At 45.4% G+C, this 20,885-nt stretch overlaps 1 protein-coding gene across 1 annotated transcript in view; it reads right to left on the bottom strand.

Moving 5' to 3' along the window:
- Positions 1 to 19,704, bottom strand: part of COQ5 (coenzyme Q5, methyltransferase) — a 45,188-nt gene extending 25,484 nt beyond the window's left edge. The window contains exons 1-4 of the mRNA XM_085636402.1: positions 19,489 to 19,704; positions 4,951 to 5,100; positions 4,321 to 4,545; positions 2,817 to 2,923 (exon numbers count right to left, since the gene is read on the bottom strand). Coding sequence (XP_085492528.1) covers positions 2,817 to 2,923; positions 4,321 to 4,545; positions 4,951 to 5,100; positions 19,489 to 19,651 — 645 coding nt within the window. The 5' untranslated portion in view covers positions 19,652 to 19,704. The remainder of the gene's footprint in view (positions 1 to 2,816; positions 2,924 to 4,320; positions 4,546 to 4,950; positions 5,101 to 19,488) is intronic.
- Positions 19,705 to 20,885: the final 1,181 nt, after the last annotated feature.

Here is a 20,885-nt window from a genome sequence, read left to right as displayed (position 1 = left end):
TAAACACCGGCGCACACAGGGACACCGGATACCTTGCAGGTTTTACCAATCAGCGCTAATTGATCGCCCTTCCTGCATTTTGCACCAATTAAGCACACTATTTATATCGCTCTCCCCACCGTGCTCATTCATCGCCGGGGAGGAGAGCTGAATACTACTAGGTGATGCCGCGGAGAGTGCACCTTGATGCAGTAAGGTAATTTTGAGAGAGTGTAGGACGTATGCGTGTGTATAAAATGAACACCCTTCTTTTGACCTGTTTGATGTTCATTTCCCCTAACATGGCTACTTGTGCTTAACTATCTTTTAGGGTTTGACTACAGGGGCTTTCCCTTTATTCCTCCTCCCATGGAGTACATAGGGTGAAGTCTGTGGGTAAGACGTGGGAGGTAACTCTCCTACTTTTAAATTACTCTTGTGTGTGCACGTATGACAGGCACGTGTTACACACATAGCCACGCGCGCTAAAAAATGTGTGGTTCGGTTCCTTTTCTGTCTGAATGACCCAAGTGTTCTGATGGTTGTTTTGCACATTTCTTTTCTTCCTTTTACAGGGTTACAAAGGACCCCAAGGTAGTGGAGAGTGACATAGGTCACCCCACCTAGTGGTTTTCTCACCACAGAGTTGGTAAGAACGGAACCCTTGATAACATAGGTCCTGATGAATACCATGTACCACTGTATGACACTACGCAGGAACATGTCGACCGAATTCTATACGGCGAGGGGTTAATAATTTTCCCCATATCACCGTTCACTTGTTTTTAATACAATACAGCTACCTGTTCCATTAAAATTTAGTTAGGCAACTGTAATGGTTTTTAAATCCCACTCACTCACTTTCGGCCCCCACTTAGTTTAGAAGTGCATCCCTGTCGTCAGGTGAATGACTGCCCTCTACCAAACCAAGTTTTTAGAGGGCGAGGACGGCCGATGATGAAGCATGATACCAGGTGGTGTGTGAGGCCAGTCCTAAACTTTTGTGAGATGCCTACACTCACACACACAAAACAACCTTGAACACCCTTTAGGTCACAATACCGGGAGCAGACTCATTTGTGTATAACATTCAGAGAGATCCACCTACTTTAAAAGCACTGCCTGTTGGTGTCAGTTTAAGGAGTACAGGGATAGTGGAGACTCAGTTGCTTGCCTGGTGTGTTCTTCTGAAAAGCCTGTAAGGCTTTGGAAAGTCAGTCGGTGCACATTCTTGTGGCAATGAGAGATACCTAGGGAGGACTGCGCAGTCAGTCACATGTCAGCATGGCACCTGTGGAAGGTATGTGGATTAGGGGCAGAGTCATTCGGTCTCATGGCAGTGGCTGTAAATTACGGTAGGGCTGGGAAAGAGAGTATCACGCCCAGCTGGAGCCAGTAAAAAAAAGGCAAGGATAATGGAAAGTCAACCACTTGTCTGAAAGACCTCTGGGTCTGGAGCAGAGTTAGTCAAATGGCAAGACAGTGTCTGTGAAAGGCAGATAGACGTGGACAATCTGTCACATGTCCAGCTGGTCTACATAGGGCTGGAGGCAGTTGGTGTCTTGTCCGCAGAAGTCTGATGAAAGGTGGGTTCCATTCCTCTGAAAGTATATTAAGACCAAGGTAGAGTGTGTCAAAGTGAAGCTACTGCGTGTGAAAGGCCGGCAGGGCTGGTCAGAGTTGGTCAAATGTCACGTTGGAGATAGTGAAAGGCTGTTACTATGGGGGATGAGTGGGTCATGTCACACGTGGGCCTGTGAGGCAGATTCAGTCTCTTGTCAAGGCTGAGGCTATCAGAGGCCAGTCTGGCAGAGGCAGTCACATCAAGCCAGGAGTGTGCCTTCGTGAGGTAGATGTGTGAAACGATAAGCTTCGGCCCCAGTCTTACGATCCTTTCAGCTGCCAAGCAGTGCACTAGTAGGCTCCAGACTTCTCTGCATGCCAGTCTCTGTTGCTTGGCGTGGCACACCTGGATTTCCAGGAACATAGTAATTGACTGATAATGGCGAGACTTAAAGTGTGCTGGAAACGTGAACAAACAAAGGGGCGAAAGAGGAAGGGATGGGGGGGGCAACAAGCAACGCAGATGGGGGAGAAAAAAACATCCCAATCCGAGTATGACCAATGGAAGGACAGCTATAAAGAAATCAATCAGTACTTGGTCCATCGAAAGGACAAACACACAAAGGCGAAATGAAACGAGATGCAATGACCAAGGAGCGATGAAGCCACCCAATGGTAAGTAATACTTATTACCTCACCTAGTACATCACTAATGACATGATTAATTACATCACTGATGACGACATCCAATGAGTGAGACAGTTTGTGATACGCTTCTGACTCTGAAAGCTATTCAGTGAGCCATGTCTAGAGGAAAGTATAGCTTCTATAGCGCTAATGAGTGTAAGCTTCTACACAATACTTGGCCTCCTAAGGGGGCTTGTGTGTGTGGAGGGTGTGGGCTCTCCATGCAGTTGATCACTGGACAAAGGCTGTGTAGGCAGTGGCTCCCAGTGAAATGTTGTGCACAGCACTATGGCTGTGAGCAGCAGGGGCTTGGCGACCTAATGGGGTTTGATTGTCTGCAGGGTGTGAGCTCTCCATGAAGAGCTGTGCATAGCGTGAAGGCTTTGTGTAGTAGGGCCCTGGCATCTTAATGGTACAACCAACTGCAAAGACTTTTCCAGGACACAAGGGACACATTTAGAATGGTAAGTTATAGGTGGATGAAAATAACCATTCATATATAAAGGTTTTCAAACTCTACATCAATTTATAAAGCACTTCATATGCATATGTGATAAAATGCACACTTCTCCAGATTGCCTCCCTACCTGCTCAATGTGGGTTACGTTCCGGATGCCGAAGGAAACTGTGTAGAAGTCAAATTTATCATCCATGAATGGAAGTTCTTCTGCAGTTCCTACCACCCAGGACAAGCCTGCCCATTGAAGGAAAAAAATTAGTATATTTGTTACTCTACCAACCTTTGGCACTATCAAAATGCTTTATTCAAACACAAGGTCGAAAATCAAATGTAACACCATCAAATGTAAAGCCCTTTAGAAGGGACAGGTAAGGTAATGACAAGCCCATATCAGGTATGGTTTCCCTGACAGGGTGTAAGTCATGGCTTATGGTTTTTAGTTTTTGATGTGGAAACACATAACTTTAGGAAGATTTAGTTTTTCATTGAATTTCTTAATTTCAAATCCATATGTTTTTCCAAATGTTACAGTTGTTGCACTACCTAAACCATACTATTATATCAAATTCACTTTTTTAAAAGAAACAGCGGATGGAGGAAGGGCCGTGCTTCCATCCAGCCTGTGTAGTGCACGGTTTTCGGGGGAATATACAGGGCTGAATGTGGGTTTGGCATGCAGCCAGTACTTGAGCTCTAGGGTTCGTGTACACAACCCCATGCACAATCTTTGGCCTTGTGTGTTGGAAATCGGATACTGAACATCCTCTGTAGCCAAGACCTGTGAATCCGAACTTAAGAGCACCTTCACCTCACCTGGGACAGCTTAATACCTTTGCTCTTTTTAGTTGAAATTTTCATCAATTAACTTGTGTTGTATGCAAGCTTTTTTTTTAGTAATACCCAACAAAAGGACCGATGCCTTTCTTCACCCACCCTCACTCTCTGTCCTTCAATCTTGCTTACAACGGTGCTTTATATTTTGTATTCACTTATTTGTCTTTATGAACGCACACCATAACTCCCGCCACGCACAACTATAACTTTGCAAAGGACATCTCACATCTTCACAGGATACGGCCACCCTTCAAAAGTCACATTATTTACTGCTGAACTAGCTTTGGAATAGGACTAACACCCCAACATCAGGGCATCCTGTTTTGTTTGCCTTCTGTTCAATATATCACCGCTTGGTAAAGCTCACAGCCTTTGACCTTAGTCAAACATGTACTGGGTGCCAAGAACAATCACAAACAAAAATGATTTATGGGTAACACCGACATAAACATGATATATCTGCATACTAAAATTATGACTAAAAGGTTTTTAATACCTTTCAAAGCAAAAAGCTGAAGTTCATTTAATAGAATTGTGGAGAAATTATTATACACAATAATTTTAGACCAATGCCTTAAACAAGCACGCCTATGTAAGAAGACTAAAAAGTCAAATTTATCCACATTTTTCAGATCTACTGAAATTCACTGACTATGATACACTGAGCGCCACATCCTAACTTGTTTCTTAACAAATATTGTTAATTCAACATGAGTTGACAAACAAAAGGCCTATCAGATGTCACCACAAGAAGGTTTGGTTGCATTTTATCACCAACATAGAACAGTATGGCTCACCCTCAGAGGTACCGAGGTCTAGTGCTTTCCGCTTTCCGACTTTCAACATTTCTTTGTTTATGTCGCAGATCACAGCTTGGGAGCCTCCCAGGGAGTCTTGGTCGCCTTGTTGGTAGCGTTCAGCAATTTCCTGCCAGGACAAATCTTGCTTCGATTTAAGCTGCTGTCGGAGCTGGCGGTCTCGCTGGGAGCGCACGTAATTAATGAAGCGAACAGCGATGTCACCTGGGAAAAGAAATACAAAACGATACACCAAACACATTCACAAAGGAGGAAAAAAGATTAGGCATCCAAAAATGTTTACAGAGGGGCCAAATCTCTCAGATGCCCTTCTTCAGGCAGTAGATCGCAAGGCCAGGAGGCTCCTTAAGTTCCCTGTTCTGTAGATCTGACCCAAGATAAGGTGGAAGGTCATTAACTCAATAACTTGCAGCTAAACAAACCGAAGGTTTGTGGATAAAAAAATGGATATGACAATCATTGCAACACAGCAAAGATATAAAATGATGTTTAAGAGGCAATACATTTTGTGCAAATAAAGAGTCTGTAGGGCAAGTGATCATGATTCAAGAGTGCAGAAAGACAACAAAGACAGAAGAAAGAATAAAAGTGACAGGAAATGAGCCATACCAGTTCCTCCAGCCACATCCAAGAGCTGTGTTCCTGGATAAGGGTTCATCTTGTGGAGCAGGTAGTCTTTCCAGAGCCGGTGCACGCCCAGGGTCATAACATCATTAACCAGATCGTATGTCTTGGCCACTCTTTCAAACACCTGGTAAACTGAAGAGAAAGTGAGACCACCGCATTGCTTATTTAGATCGATGTAATGTTAGGTATATGCCAATTGACAATTCTGGACTACATAAACAACCTATCATGACTGTTACTCATACTGCATCCCCTCAAAGGTTCCCTTTAAGCCTTTGTCATCTTGTCACCAGATACATGACAGAATTTTCCCTGCAGGCATCACTGCATCAGATCATCCTGCTTAAGCAACACACTGCTTTTTATCCTACAATCCATTTTGAGCATCTCTTTACTAATATACATATTTTTAGGCATTTTTCAGTTCTAAGGAACAATAACAACCAGTTCATACAATAGTCGTCAAGCAACATGCTGGATGTAATTCTAAGCGGGTCAGATATAACCTAGAGATCGGTAGTCAAACTGAGTAAGATGTTTGTAGGAGCGGTGGAGAGAAGACCATCCCCCCAACCACCAGACTCAAAGATGGTACCATACCCTACTCTAATCCGCCTCTCATCCATGCCTGCCTTAGTAATCCGGGGGAAATACTTCCTGGCATTGCTTACCCATCCTAGCCTGTTTCTGAGGGCTCATCATGCCTCGTAGTTGGTTATCTTCACGCCTCTAACCAATCCCTGAATGGACGGAGAATCTTCTGGCTCCAATGTTGTGCAATGTCACTTTGAGCAATGGTCAGCCCTAGGGCAGTTTTGGGAAGGTGTTAGTGGTCATCAAAACATCCTTGACAGAGAGCCAAACACCTCAACGTAGTTTTGGATCATAGGTGAGCTCTAGGTCACGTGCAAGAATGGGGCATACTCTCAATGACAACAATAGTCTCTGGTTCAGGAAAGTGTCATGGGTATTATTACAAGGGACTCACAAAGTTTGGAAATCATTGTTTCCAACAATTCCCATCTTAAGATTGGCTTAAATGAGCTATTTCTCCTGCATCTCTCAAATATGGCATGATGACATGCCGAATCTGCAAGTATCGAAAACATTGGGATCTGTATAAATCAAAGTTGTATTGCAAATCTGAAAAGGACATACTCGGAATCTGTGAGGTCACCTCCTTGAGCTGACTGACAATCGCATCCCAGCAGGTGAAGCCCTTTAGAGTGGACACCTGGGTCAAGTGGGTGCAGACCCACAGAAGAGTCTCTCCTGTGAGTTTGTGTCCCATTTTATAGTGTTCAGGCTTTCTTTTCAGGAGCAGGATATAATTTAGGTGGGGAGAGGTAATTCCGACAGGATGCAGTACCACCCCATAAACGTAATGGAAGGGGCAGGTATCCCTCCATGACCCACCTCATGGTGAAGGCTAGGTCACTGCAGGGTTGGACATCCAGTCGTTAAAGACCAAGTGGTGTAAGGCCCTGTAGTATGAAACATCAGATAGGCCACGGCTGCGGTCATAGTGGTACTTACAGCAACTGGATATGGTAACACGAGGAGTTATTTCTGAGCATCTGAGTAAAAAGTTCATCCTTTTAAAGACAGGAGAGGGACTGGGCAGCAGGTCGTTTTGGAGGAAGTTAAGCATGCTAGGGAGGGAGAGCATTTTCATAATGGCAACGCGGTCCTGTGGTGAAAAAGAATAGAATGACCAATGGTCAATATCCTGCCTAGGTGTAACAGTGAGGGGATACTGCGGGACAAAGACTGCACCAGTGGGGGGATGGCAGGAGGAGGGAGTCACAAAGATTCCAAGATAACACAACTCATCCTACTCCACCCTAAGATCAGAAGACCACACTACCTTAGCATCTCCTTCAAAACCCAACCAATCTGCACTGAAAGGCCTTCAACTATGGAAAGAACAATTCATTGAAACCTGTCCATCTGTAACAATCTGGATGAATCAGACTCTTAGGCTCCAACAGTCAGACTCTTAGGCTCTGGCAGCAAAACACACAAGATGATGGACGGAATGTTGCACATTGGCAAAACATTCACCCCCAGTCACAGATCTGGGTTTAATCTATTGTTATTTTGCTCACCACGCCACCCCAGTTCAGACATGGCCATATGCAAATCAGTCTTGACCCTGTGCCTCATGGGAACGGTCCAGCCCGAACTGCCAAGCCATGTCTTCCCTGGACTGGAATCAAGCATCCTAGGACCGGTTTCGGGGTTTCACCCATCTTCAGCCAGGATAGCTTGACTCCAGTGGCGTAGTGAGCACGGGACCCATGTCTGGGCATACCCTTCCCACATAGGGCAAACAGCAAAACACACAAGATGATGGACGGAATGCTGCACATTGGCAAAACATTCACCCCAGTCACAGATCTTGGTTTAATACATCGTTATTTTGCTCACCACGCCACCCCAGTGCTGGACTGTTCCCTTGTGGCACAGGGTCAAGACTGATTTGCATATGGCTGGGTTCAAACTGGAACGGCATGGTGAGCAAAAAAACGATGGATTTAGGCCCAGATCTCTGTACTGGGGTGAATGTATGACATTGTTCTGCATTTCGTCCATCAACTGTTGTTTTTGCATTTGTCACCCCAAGTGGGAAGGGTATGCCCAGACGTGGGTCCAGTGCTCTTCATGCCACTGGAATCAAGCTATCCTGGCTGAAGAGGGCTGAAACCCCGAAACCGGTCCTAGGATGCTTGTTTCCAGTCCAGGGAGGACCTGGCTTGGCAGTTCGGGCTGGACTGTTACCATGAGGCACAGGGTCAAGACTGGTTTGCATATGGCTGGGTTCAAACTGGAACGGCATGGTGAACAAAAAAACGATGGATTTAGGCCCAGATCTCTGTACTGGGGTGAATGTATGACATTGTTCTGCATTCTGTCCATCAACTGTTGTTTTTGTCTTAGGCTCCGGCAGTCCGTCTGCAACAATCTGGATGAATTAGACTCTTAGGCTCCAGCAGTCAGTCTGTAACAATCTGGTGAATCAGACTCTTAGGCTCCAGCAGTCAGTCTGTAACAATCTGGATGAATCAGACTCTTAGGCTCCAGCAGTCAGTCTGTAACAATCTGGTGAATCAGACTCTTAGGCTCCGGCAGTCAGTCTGTAACAATCTGGTGAATCAGACTCTTAGGCTCCGGCAGTCAGTCTGAAACAATCTGGATGAATCAGACTTTTAGGCTCCAGCAGTCAGTCTGTAACAATCTGGTGAATCAGACTCTTAGGCTCCGGCAGTCAGTCTGTAACAATCTGGATGAATCAGACTTTTAGGCTCCGGCAGTCAGTCTGTAACAATCTGGTGAATCAGACTCTTAGGCTCCGGCAGTCAGTCTGTAACAATCTGGATGAATCAGACTCTTAGGCTCCAGCAGTCAGTCTGTAACAATCTGGTGAATCAGACTCTTAGGCTCCGGCAGTCAGTCTGTAACAATCTGGTGAATCAGACTCTTAGGCTCCAGAAGTCAGTCTGAAACAATCTGGTGAATCAGACTCTTAGGCTCCAGCAGTCAGTCTGTAACAATCTGGATGAATCAGACTTTTAGGCTCCAGCAGGCAGTCTATAACAATCTGGTGAATCAGACTTTTAGGCTCCAGCAGTCAGTCTGTAACAATCTGGATGAATCAGACTTTTAGGCTCCGGCAGTCAGTCTGTAACAATCTGGTGAATCAGACTCTTAGGCTCCGGCAGTCAGTCTGTAACAATCTGGATGAATCAGACTCTTAGGCTCCAGCAGTCAGTCTGTAACAATCTGGTGAATCAGACTCTTAGGCTCCGGCAGTCAGTCTGTAACAATCTGGATGAATAAGACTCTTAGGCTCCGGCAGTCAGTCTGTAACAATCTGGTGAATCAGACTCTTAGGCTCCAGAAGTCAGTCTGAAACAATCTGGTGAATCAGACTCTTAGGCTCCAGCAGTCAGTCTGTAACAATCTGGATGAATCAGACTCTTAGGCTCCGGCAGTCAGTCTGTAACAATTTGGGTGAATCAGACTCTTAGGCTCCAGCAGTCAGTCACAGAAAAAAGCACATACTTAAAAGATCTGAGTGGTTTGTGACTTTTAACCCACCCAGTGCTCTACGCCTCAACTCACAGACTCCATCAGTGCCCTCTGGCCTCCTAGGAAGTCCTACCTCAGTTTCCTGTGCTGTGATATTTGCTCTTATTAACCCTTTAGTCCTGTCATGTCAGTGCTCTATAAAATCTCTCAATATAATAAGCTTTCATTGCTTGATGGCCCTTTTAATACCACCTTAGGACATACCATTAGGTATGGGCACCTTGCACCTCTTCTGTACTGAGTGGCCAGCCCACCATACAAGCAGCTTACTGGCCTGCCCATTATACCCCAAGTAATCAGGCAATTAGCCCTAAATTCAAAAATATAAGGCAAAAAAGAGAAATGAAACTTTGACCACACTGGCTTTATGATTTGTCTAGATTATGGACATCAGCAGCAACATGCCATTTCAAGATTCTTTGGCAATTAATCAATCAATTATTTATAAAGCGAGGCAAATCACCGGTGAGGGTCTCAAGGTGCTGTAGTTGCTAGCTGCTTCATGGTGACTTGTTCAAACAGCCAGGTCTTGAGTCCTTTCCTGAATTGGAGGAGCGATGGGGTGATCCTGAGGTGTAGGTTGTTCTAAGCATTGGCCGTCAGGTGTGAGAAATAGCATCCTCTGCTGTTAGCATGGCAGGTCCGTAGGGTGTCTGAGAGGAAGAGGGAGGTGGATCAAAGGCGTCTAGTCGGTTGTTGGAAGGTCATGCGTTTGTTGGTGTATGCTGGTCCTTCGTTGTGCAGGGCTTTGTATGCGTGAGTCAGTATCTTGAACTGGCATCTCTACTGGATCGGGAGCCAGTGCAGCCTCGTGAGGAGAGGTGGGATGTGGGTCCATTTGAGAAGGTCGAGTAGGAGTCTTGCAGCACAGTTTTGTATCGTCTGTAGTCCCTTCAGGAGACGTGTGGTGATTCCTACATTGAGTGTGTTCCCATAGTCCAGCCTGCTGTTGACAAGGGCCTGCATGACAGTCCTTCTGGTGTTGACTGGGAGCCACCTGAAGATCTTGCTGAGCATTTGTAGGGTGTGGAAGCAGGCAGATGAGAGTGAGTCTACCGGTTTCTTCATTGATAGCTTGCTGTCCATGATGATGCTGAGGTTGCGTGTGTAGTATGTCAGGCAGGGGATGGGCCAAGTTCAGCTGCTCTCTGTATGTTCTGCAGATGGGATTAAAAATATTTTCCATCAGCTCGTCATACACTGGGTAGCATCTCGAGCCCTTGATGTTAAAAAATGGAAGAAAGACTTAATGGCGCAGGTGATAGCTGCTGAACAACACATTAAGCGTATCCAAGGGGATGACAAAGTTACAGATCACTTAGCAATTTAGGATGAATGCTTACTAAACTATTGGATCCACCCAATAATAGGTCTCCTTGAGGCACTATTGAGCGAGGGAAGGGACAACTCGCAGGATAAACGAGTTGAAGGAGGATGGTGATAGAAATTGCAATGTGTCAATACAAAGTGAGAGGCGCTCCATACATGGTTATTGATTGAAATGTCTAGGACTGCAGTTTTTCAACATAGGTTGTTTAATAAGATTGAAAAAGCATATTTTTGTTCACATGAATTATCAGCTACAAAGAAACATTCAGAACAGAAAAAATACTTCAAATTTGAAAAGAGCATTCATTTATACTTCCTAAAACATAAATTTAATCTCAACTTCCCAAAGTAGGGAATTAAATACTCTGTAGCTTATCTGGAATGCTGGCTGTAACGTGGTTCTCGCCATAATCCTGACTTTCTTAATACCCTGTAACCATCCTGAGCATTGGCCAGACCAGAATCAACCATACCAACCGACGTGGGAACGAAGATCCACCACATTGCTCAATTAAAGATTCCACACTTTTGTTGCCAAGGAGCAGCACTCTCTAACTTCATCCAGACCTCTAGGACACCTCCATCTTCTTCAAATGTTTATTTATGCCCTGCCCTATGTATCGCAACTCCACCCAACCGGGTTTCCCAGTGTGGTTAAAAGTCATATTTATAAACAGAAGGTCAACCGTATATTGACAGTGTTAGCAAATTAGCAAACATCTGTGTAGTATATGCACAACTTCTGTCACAATTTTTACAGTAATTTAAGGCACTAGGATAAGCACCTGCAGATTATATGTATGTTATACTGCAAAAGGTAATTTAAAAAAAATCTAAAATAATGTATAGAACAGCTGGTAAGCACATATATAATACAGATATGTGACGTGTGTAAGGAAAATTAACAAGATTCCATTGGCCTTACACACTTTGGCAAAGAGTGCTCTATAGCTTGGGCAAGAGAGGAAGAAAGTGGAGTGAGAACATAGGAGAGAGGAACAAAAGAACAGTAAGTATCATGAAACCATGCAATACAAGGTGAAAGGAACACACAGAAATTAGCTAAATATAAGCAACAGGTGCATGAAACTGTGAGGACAAAAGGTGGATAATTGTACATATATCTCCATATCCACACACACACATACAGTAGAAGCAAGCACTAATTTTGTCATATAATTTTATTGGATTTTCAAATGTTTACAGGCTTCAATATATGTATTAAACCAAGGTAAACTCACAGTACTGCACCAAGGAAAGTCATATTTCTTTGCAACACATGAAAATGCATGGGAATGGGTGGAAGAACAAATGGAGATCAAGTGGAAATCAAGTGAGCACTTACCTGGTTGCTGACAGCCGCCACCTCTCCTCGTCCTCTTCTCCGCAGCAGAAAGCACACAGTCTCTCAGAATCCCCTAGCCAATCACAACACTCCCTTACAGCAGTGTGGGATTGGTCTGAGGGAAGTGGTTCGGTGCTCAGTGAGGGACTGGGATGCTGTGCATGTTCTCAGCCTGTGGAGAACATGCAAAGCCTGTGGAGAACATGCAAGGCCTGTGGAGAACATGCAAAGTGTGCATTACGGTTTGGTCAGCCCAAGACGGCTGGCCAAACTGTCATGCGCACTTAAGGTGCCGCCACCACTCCTCCTCCCTCGACGTCAGGGAGCCCTGCACCACCCCCCCAACCTAATCTGGCTTCAACTGCAAGCTCAATACAAAAAATAAAATGATATTAACGGAACATTATTATCATAGTATTTTTTGTATTGAGTTAGCAGTTGAAACAGTGGGGTGACGCTGCTCTGCCTTAGCGGAGGAGCCGTTGCTGGAGCCAAGCAGCTGGGTAGGCCACTAACCCAAGTTGGAAGTCAACGTGTTGATTTTCAAGGGGGTCAGATGCTTCATGGTGGTAAGTATGGGGGAGCTGGAGAAGGTTGCTTTTTGTTTCAGCACATAGGGGATGTGAAAGACGTAACCGGAACATACACACAAAGCTGGCATCATATTAGATATGGCCTCACAGTCAGATCTTAAACAAAATCTCATTAGAGGGGGGCGTGGCTACGCGGCAAAGGAAGATGGCCACTAGCTGAGGTGTCTCCTTAACACCTTCCCTGCTAACACCTATCCACCACACTAATCCGTTCCCCGAGGGCCAGAATCGGGAATCGGAAGTGCCGCTGAGAGTGCAGAGGCCGGTCCGAGGACGGCAGACCTCGGGATCTGAAGTTGGCGGCGCGATTGGCAGCGGCCTTCCCTGAAGTAGAAGCCGGGACCTGGCGTAGCGGTCGACCCGAGGGAGTGCAACTGGTGAACGGCGAGATTTTGCATAAGTGCGGGCTCGCAGATCGGCTTCCTTCACAACACAGCCGCATGATTGACAACAAGTTTAGAGGTCCCGCAGCCCCAACCGGTTTGTGCCCCACAGATAACGAGCTCCGGAGGGAGGCGGCGGAGCCATCGCTGAGAAGGAAGCAGAGAAGACGATGAGGTACAGGCTGCGAGACACACTGTTCTTCGGAGGGGCAGTGAGCTCCTTACATCACACGGAACCACGGGGGGTGGGAGGGGGCTGAACATCGGGCAGCCCAGGCACGGAGGACCGAGCCCCGTGAGAATTGGCCTTTCTGGGGCAGTTTTGGTGACTCGAGGTGGGAGCATTTGAGGTACTGGTGCCCCTCGCTTTGCCCTCTAAGCTGGAACTAATTGGTGTCCGGAGTCCGGTAACTTGTGGTGGCCTACCAGGGCCGTGCTGGAGACGTTGCCCCCTCCCCCCCTGTGGTTGGATTAAGAGTGCCTGCCATCGCTGGACCTGGACCTTTGGAGGCGGTGAATAGTCCTTAAATCCAAGCATTAGCATCAGCTGGGGAAGCTGACATCCTGCTTCGCCCTGAGGGGCCCGGCCAACTCGCCTTGGGGGCCCAAATTGATGCTAAGGGCGGCAAGCTGCGTCCCGGACCTCGCAGTGGACACAAAGTTCTAATACAAAGGGCACCAAGACGGTCCAACAAAGTAGACTGGACCGCTACACCTACCCAAAAGCGGACCTACCGGACCAGAGGCTGATTAAAGACAAGCAGCTGGGGGGGGGGGGGGGTTTGAGAGGAAAGTGATACTCCTGATCTAACATTGAAAGACGTCATGGAAGCCATTAACGGGGTGCGCACCTCCATGGAACAACGGATGGACACTCTTTCCTCTGAGATGATGCTTATTAGAGCTGACCTCACCAAGAATAGAGAAAAGGTCAAACAACTGGAACTTACCACGGCGAGCCTGGCGGCAGACACCTCGCAACTGCAAACCGAAATTCAAGAACTAAAGGCATTTCGGAAATTCACGGAAAACAAGCTGGACGATTATGAAGGGCGTGCGAGACGCAATAATGTGCGCATCCTAGGGGTGCCAGAAAAATCGGACGGGCCAGCCACAGATCTCTTTGTAGAAAACTTCATTACAGCGCATCTGCAACCAAAGGGCCTATCCAATCTATTTGCGGTCGAAAGAGCTCACAGAGTGCCGGGGGGGGGGCGCCCGAAGCCTGGGGCCCCCCCCCTCGCCCGATATTGGCCAGGCTACTGAATTACAGCGATAGAGACACTATCCTGCAAGCAGCCAGGGTCGCTCCACCGATCAAATATGATAACTCGGAAATCACCTTTTATCCAGACTTTAGGCAAGCTGTACAGAGGCAGCGGCGTTCATTTCTGGAAGTCAAAAAGAGACTTCGAGACAAGGGCCTGAAGTATGAATGCTGTCCCCGGCCCGTCTCCGAGTGGAGACCGAGGGGAAAACGAGATTCTTTGATTTCCCCGACGCTGCTGCTGACTGGCTCAACGGATGGCGGGAGTCGGCGGAAAAGAACTCTAGTGGCCGCTGAGTTTGACCACCCGAACTTTGTAGCGGTAGTCTAAACGGGCTCCAGGTAGATCACCCAATCCGGATTGATCGCCGCCTGCCAGGAGCAGGGACAGGTAGAACGCTAGCGAGCTGAGTGTACATTTGAAGGTCCAGGATTGCTACTAATATTATAACTTTGGCCCGCCTGGGCCCGGGGAACTCACTACCTAATGTAGCCGGGGGGATGCGGGATACCTTACTCTCCCCCAGTTTCTTCTTTTAGTAAATTGTTGGGCGACAGGCACTCTGCATTAAGTAAAATATGGGCAGTTTTGAGCCCAAAATGCAGGGAAGCAGGGAGGGGGGGTTGTTGGGTGGGGTTACTTTTGTTTGATTATTGTTATTGGTTTCGCATCGACAATACAGTTCAGCTTCATCATAGAGGAAATCGCAATCTATCTTGGTATCAATGTGTGCGCAGTGGGACAAAAATTTTAGATTATGGAGTGGGAATGTTAATGGGCTTGGGGACAAGATTAAACGTAGTGTTGTCCTGCAGCTTATCAGAAGACTTGCGCCTGACATTATCAGGCTCCAAGAAACACATTTGGTTGGTAACTCAAGTAAGGCAATGCATAGATGGGGCTTCACAATGATTGCACATGCCGGTTTCACATCTAATTCACGGGGAGTGGGCATCATGATGAAAAAATCATTTCCCCCAACAGCTACCCCTCCACTTGGACCGACGATCGGGGCAGGTACATTGGGGTCACAGGTACATGGGAGGGGCAGCCCATAACACTTTTGTCAGTTTACGTACCGCCAGGTCTACAAACCACCACATTTAAAGACCTTAGCGCCATTTTATTGGCACTACCGGATGGGTTGCTGGTACTTGGAGGGGGGGGGGGGACTTCAACTGCACGCTGGTTGTCTGATTTTTTTGGAGGCCATGGGGCTTGTTGATGGGTGGAGAACCTACAACCCAGATAAAATGAAACACGTTTCATTCCGGGGTACATAATAGTCTCTCCCATCTTGACTACATCATAGTTGCCGCACGGCAGGTCTTGTACATCCATGAAATTAGACACTTAGCCAGGGGCATATCTGACCATTCCCCACTATGGGTGCACATGGTCCTTGGTCGAACATAGGTGGGGAGGATTGCCCCCATCAACCCGTGGTATCTACGAGATCCCAAAATCCGCAAAGCCTTGATCAAATCCATTAGAGGTAAGGGCACCCTTTCTACAAAGTGGTGGGCAACATGCCAGAGCTCATTTTATTATGAAAGGGACAGAGAATCTGTTCCAAGATTGGAGTGATGGCCATGCATGGCAGGGAAGGGGTGAAAGACGCAGAGTACACAGTCTGATACTCAGGGCTGCAGCTATCATTAGTGCAACACGTGCAGTTGCATTGGGTCTCAGGAGTGTGACGTGCTCACAACACCCCAACTATCAGGAGGCATGATATATTTACTCTTTTATAAGGCTCACATTTAGTGTGGATTATCAACTACAGAAAAAGTACTCCTGAAATGGTAATCCCGCCCCCTGCACTGGGCCCAGATCCTTCCACTCCCCCAAGTACTGCTAAAGTTCTTATTGATCAATAATGCTGATAGCAATTAATGCACGATAGAAATAAATCTGGATATAGTATCGTGGCAATGTGCTTCAAGGGCTATGCTCACACGTCGAAGTGTACGCTCGCCTGCAAAACGCCGACTTTTGCAGGCAGGCGAGCGTACACTTCGACGAGTGAGCATAGAACTTGAAGCACATTGCCACGATACTATATCCAGATTAATTTCTATTGCGCATCAATTGCTATCAGCATTATTGATCAATAAGAATATCAACAAACGCTGACTACGTGGGCGTTCAAAGATTTCGCAGTAAAACCGCTACGATATTACTCAGGCGTGGTTCCAACTCATCAAACAGGTTTTGTGCGTCAACAAATACCTAATTTTCCAGATAAAAAAAAGATAATTTCTACTCGAATAGATTTTTAAGGGTCAACCATTGTAAACTCCTACAGTCCTGAAGATGGTTGAATAGACGACAGCCCATCGACCGAAACGTCGACAATCACACTTATTTTCTATACTATGTTAATATAGGCAATATCCATTTGTTTTATTTGTGGGTCTGCCTCATCTTTGTTTAGAAAAAAGTGCACACAATTGTTACTGAGAAGTACAAAAAAATAACAATGTATGCATATAACTTCCTGTCACATTGTGTGTTCAATGATCTAGTACCCCTGAATGTATATTTTTAACCCCTTCGATGCTCATGACGGAACGGTTCCGTCATGAGCATCGGTTGAGCTGTGCTCATGACGGAACCGTTCCGTCATGGCCCCGCCCGCGCTAGAACCCTTCAGCACCGCGGGGGAATCCGCGCAGCGCTGAAGGGGTTAACTACGATAAAATCTTTTTTCATTATACACCCGTGTTTGTTATTGTTTTGTTATTATATTGATTTTGGTCAATTCTTACCATATTTGTTTTCATATTTTTAGAAAACGAAATGATGAGTTGTTTAAGTACAGAAAAGTATTCCAAAAGAAATCTATTTGCAAGCATGTCATAACAGCTTGTTCGAAGTTAAAAGGTAAAAATAACTCGAATTATTTACATAAACAAATCCCTTGTTGGCACACTTACCTGCTTACATTTCAGATATGGCCCCAGTATTCAACACAATATGAAATATGTTGCTTCTAAAGTTAGGTGCATTACTGCAGATGAGGCATCAAGAATTGGAAACACTATTGTGGAGGTGACTTCGAGAACCGTTCTCCACATGTGGCTTCCACACTGGACACAATACGACAGATGTGGTGGCCTCAACAAACTGACATCACCCCAGATGCAGTGTTCAGAATTGGAAACAATGCTTTTGATATAGCCTTAAAAAATGCCCACAACTTGCCAGATTGTTGCTCTAGAATTGGGCACAGTGCTCTAGACAAGACCTCATAATCTAGAAACCATATAATTGCACAACTGATCACATTTCAGATCTGTTCTACAAAATTGACCACAATACTAGATTTGAAACTTTAACAGTGTTTTGTACAATGTAGACTAGTGCCATACACTCCATCTTCTGCTGGTAATGTCTTACCCTCTGCACCCCCATTTAACATAACCCAAAGGGCTGATTTAGGCTCAGAAGTACTTTCTTTTCTTTACTGGATTTATCTTCCCTTGAATTTGGCATCCACTTTACTTGCCCTAGGCAACTACCTATATGTCTGTAGCTCTTGACTAGATCTATAATTTGTACAGGGGACACTTGTACTGCTGATGCCTGCGCTGCACTAGTTCTGTGTTATTTAGTGAGCAATACACTCCTCTTGTCCATGCTCCACCCTTAGCAACCAAGGGGCCACTTTTCACCACTCCTGGCTGTTTAGACAACAGCACTTTACTTCCTACAATTTTTCAGCCCATATCTATAGTGCTAAGAAAAGGTACGCATACAGAAAGCATCATGATGTGGGAGAAAATAAAAGGTCTGCAAGTTGTCCTACATGAAACAGATACTTGGCAGCTATGTGTGTTTGTTCTGTGTATTTGAAGAAACATGCACTGTTGCTGCCCTACCTGCATCTGTGCAGTATCTGTCAACGAAGCTCTGTAAAACTTTCCATAATAGAAAATCCAAGACATTTTCTTCCTGTTTTCTTCTCCTCCGTTACATCGTCCCATTTTTCTTATTCTGCCTCTTTAATGTTTCTCCTCTGTTGTTGCTTTTTTCTCCTTCTAGCTTCTTTTTGTATTCCTATGCCATAATTTCTCTTTGTATTTATTTCAGGGCTGCTGATCAATCTCTGATGATTTTCAGTAGGTACTCGTTGCCTGGCGGCCATTAATGCTCATTACTGGCTGGGGTCAATGCCAAGGACCACCAATAAATATGATGTCTGGAGGTCCACATAAAATCATAAAACCACATTAACTTGTTTATCTCACTTGATTTACTAAAATGATTTTCCACACAACAAAAGAGACAATAGTGAAAATGAATCATGAGTTATATTGATATTGAAGCAAAAGGGAAGACAAATAATGAAATTCTTTCAAAACGTCCTAAACATTTATAGTTCAGTACATGTTCGTCCTATGCTTGACAGAAAGTCTTAGATACTTATATAAAGTACAAACACACCATTCCATGGTTAGTCAGAGTGGTTTGCGCTATATTCTTTATTAAAAAAATAAAAAACTGTTGTAATTATAACTTCTTACCTAGAGGCAACACAAGGATCTCTGCAACTGGACCAGCAATCCACTGAGCTATCTACATACAAATACACGTCTGTCCCCTCAATGTTATACAATGTGATTTGCAGCAAAAAAATTAACCTTATAAATTATTTTCTGCTAATCAAAACTGTAACTAAACTGTACAGCGACCAGGCCTCTTCAGCAAGTACATTAACCACTACAGTTACCTTACTGCTTCTACACCCTGGAACTTGCTGGGTACACAAAGGTCTCTGCAGTAGAAACCTTAACCCCATGGTTTACAATGCAGAATGTAACCAATTAAATAATCCAGAAGAGAGAAAGAGAGTTCCCTTTGTTAATCTTGAAAAACATTTCAGGGACAGATGGCACTGGTGTCAAGTGTCACTGAAACTTTTAGAACATAAGAAAGTGTTTTAAATAATGCAGTCTTGTTTCCTTTAAGGAAAAGGGGCTGCATTAAAAAAGTTTTCTTTATTTAAACACAATCACAGATCACTGATGACTCTTGCAGGCCACCCTCCCTGGAATTTCGGCCAATCACACAGAGTTTCAAACTGTGACATGCCTAATGAATATTATTTAGGCAGGTCCTTCTGTGGCCCCTTGTGGGTCAGTATTTATTGAACGGACCTATTTATACATATGTCAATTGCCAAAATACCATTCTATGCACTCGAAACATACCACGCAATAATTTGAAACAACACTTTTCGCAAATGGAATAATAGTACTTGAGACCCTTACTTGGGTGGGCAGAGTTTACTAAAAAAAAATAATGTATTAGTGGATTCCTTCTCACGTGACACCTCCACCTTTCTACTGCCACCGTTTCACCACCATTTTAGGGGACCTTTTTCAATTCGCATCACTACTTATACTTACTCCACGGTGTCACTAAATCAATAGATGTGCTAGTAATACGCACTGACTGCCATTGTGTTGAAAAGCCTCCCATGCACTCTATAATACAGCATTCACCTTGTTCACTCTTTTCAGCCGCTGACACTTTCTCAAAGCCGAAATAGGTTTCATCCTCCGCTCGGCTGCTGTGGACATCGCACACGGAGACCTGAACCACTCTCCGGGATCGGCAAAGACAAGCCAGACGCCTCCAGAGAGTGCCATTCATGCAAGTCGCCATGTTTCTCTCTGTTGCCCTTTACAGTTGAGCCTGTGACAGAGGAGTGTGGCGGCCATTTTGGAACGGGATCATATCTGGACCGCGTATAGTTACGGCTACTGGAAAAGCTACACGCGCTGCTAACTGTTCGACACGACTGACTCGCCAGTCAGTACACGCAACCACTATTAACGAACCAGTGCTATTCTTGAACGAGTATTTATTAGTAATTTTTGAAAGTATAATTATTTATTTATCTATCAGACTAATGGTGTGCGGAAACCTCATATCTGCAACTCATATTTCTGACGGTGTCCATGCCACTGCAGAGTTAATAAGGTTTTTTTTTTCAGAATTCTCGTAATTTTTAAACCTTTATAAACTGAATATGCCCTGAAATGGATAGAAAACGTGTTATTTTGTTTATATTAATAACGCCTTTGAGGTAATCCTAATAAGAGTATTTATTTGTTTAGTCGCAGGGAGTGTCGTATTGTGGCCTAGGGCCTAGGAATAATATCAGACCACACGTGCAGTAGTGTAATGGCCAGCTTAATGCCTGCCACGCCCAGCGCCCCGGGCTCTTTATTGGCTTATTGGCGTGCCTTCAGTGTGGACGTATGGCACGTCCACTGTGCGCACGCTCAAGGGGAGGCTCTCTACATATCGCCTGGGACCCCCGTGACAATGGTTGGGTCCAATTCAGGCAAACACTACATTCCTCCTTTACCCAAAAATGCAAAAGCCTAACAAACATGAAACTTAGCGGCAAAACATCTTTAAAGTCTCAAACGCAGTCTCTGCGGGTTTCATGAACAAAACAAAAGAACAGTCTTACTTGGTCTCGGCGGAGGTACAGCCCACTCTCACTTCAGCAGTCGACAGCGGACCACAAAATCTCAATACCTCTGGGATGGCTGCGGACATGCGCGTAGATGGTACCTACTCTGGCTGCGCCCGTCGGGAGGGGTTTGAAACATGTCCTCAGAACAGTCTGTATCAGCCACGCCTGGGCGGCTCTGTGTTCCTTGTGACTCCAGATCTCCGTGGGCTGGCGTGGCCGAGGTGCTCCCTGTGTTTTCTGTTCTGCGTGGAGGCGTGGCCGAGGTGCTCCCTGTGTTTCCTGTTCTGCGTGGAGTCTCTTCTTCCATGGCTTCTCGAGGACCTGGGGATAACGCTGGGCGGTAGCCTCCCGGCTCGGGAAATTCCTCCTCGCCTCCATCTGGGACTCTCTTAAAAAATGATAGATTTCTTG

The sequence above is a fragment of the Triturus cristatus genome, chromosome 11 (genome assembly GCF_964204655.1).
Source record: "Triturus cristatus chromosome 11, aTriCri1.1, whole genome shotgun sequence".
In the NCBI taxonomy this organism is placed as follows: domain Eukaryota; kingdom Metazoa; phylum Chordata; class Amphibia; order Caudata; family Salamandridae; genus Triturus; species Triturus cristatus.
This window is presented reverse-complemented; position numbering and strand designations above follow the sequence as displayed.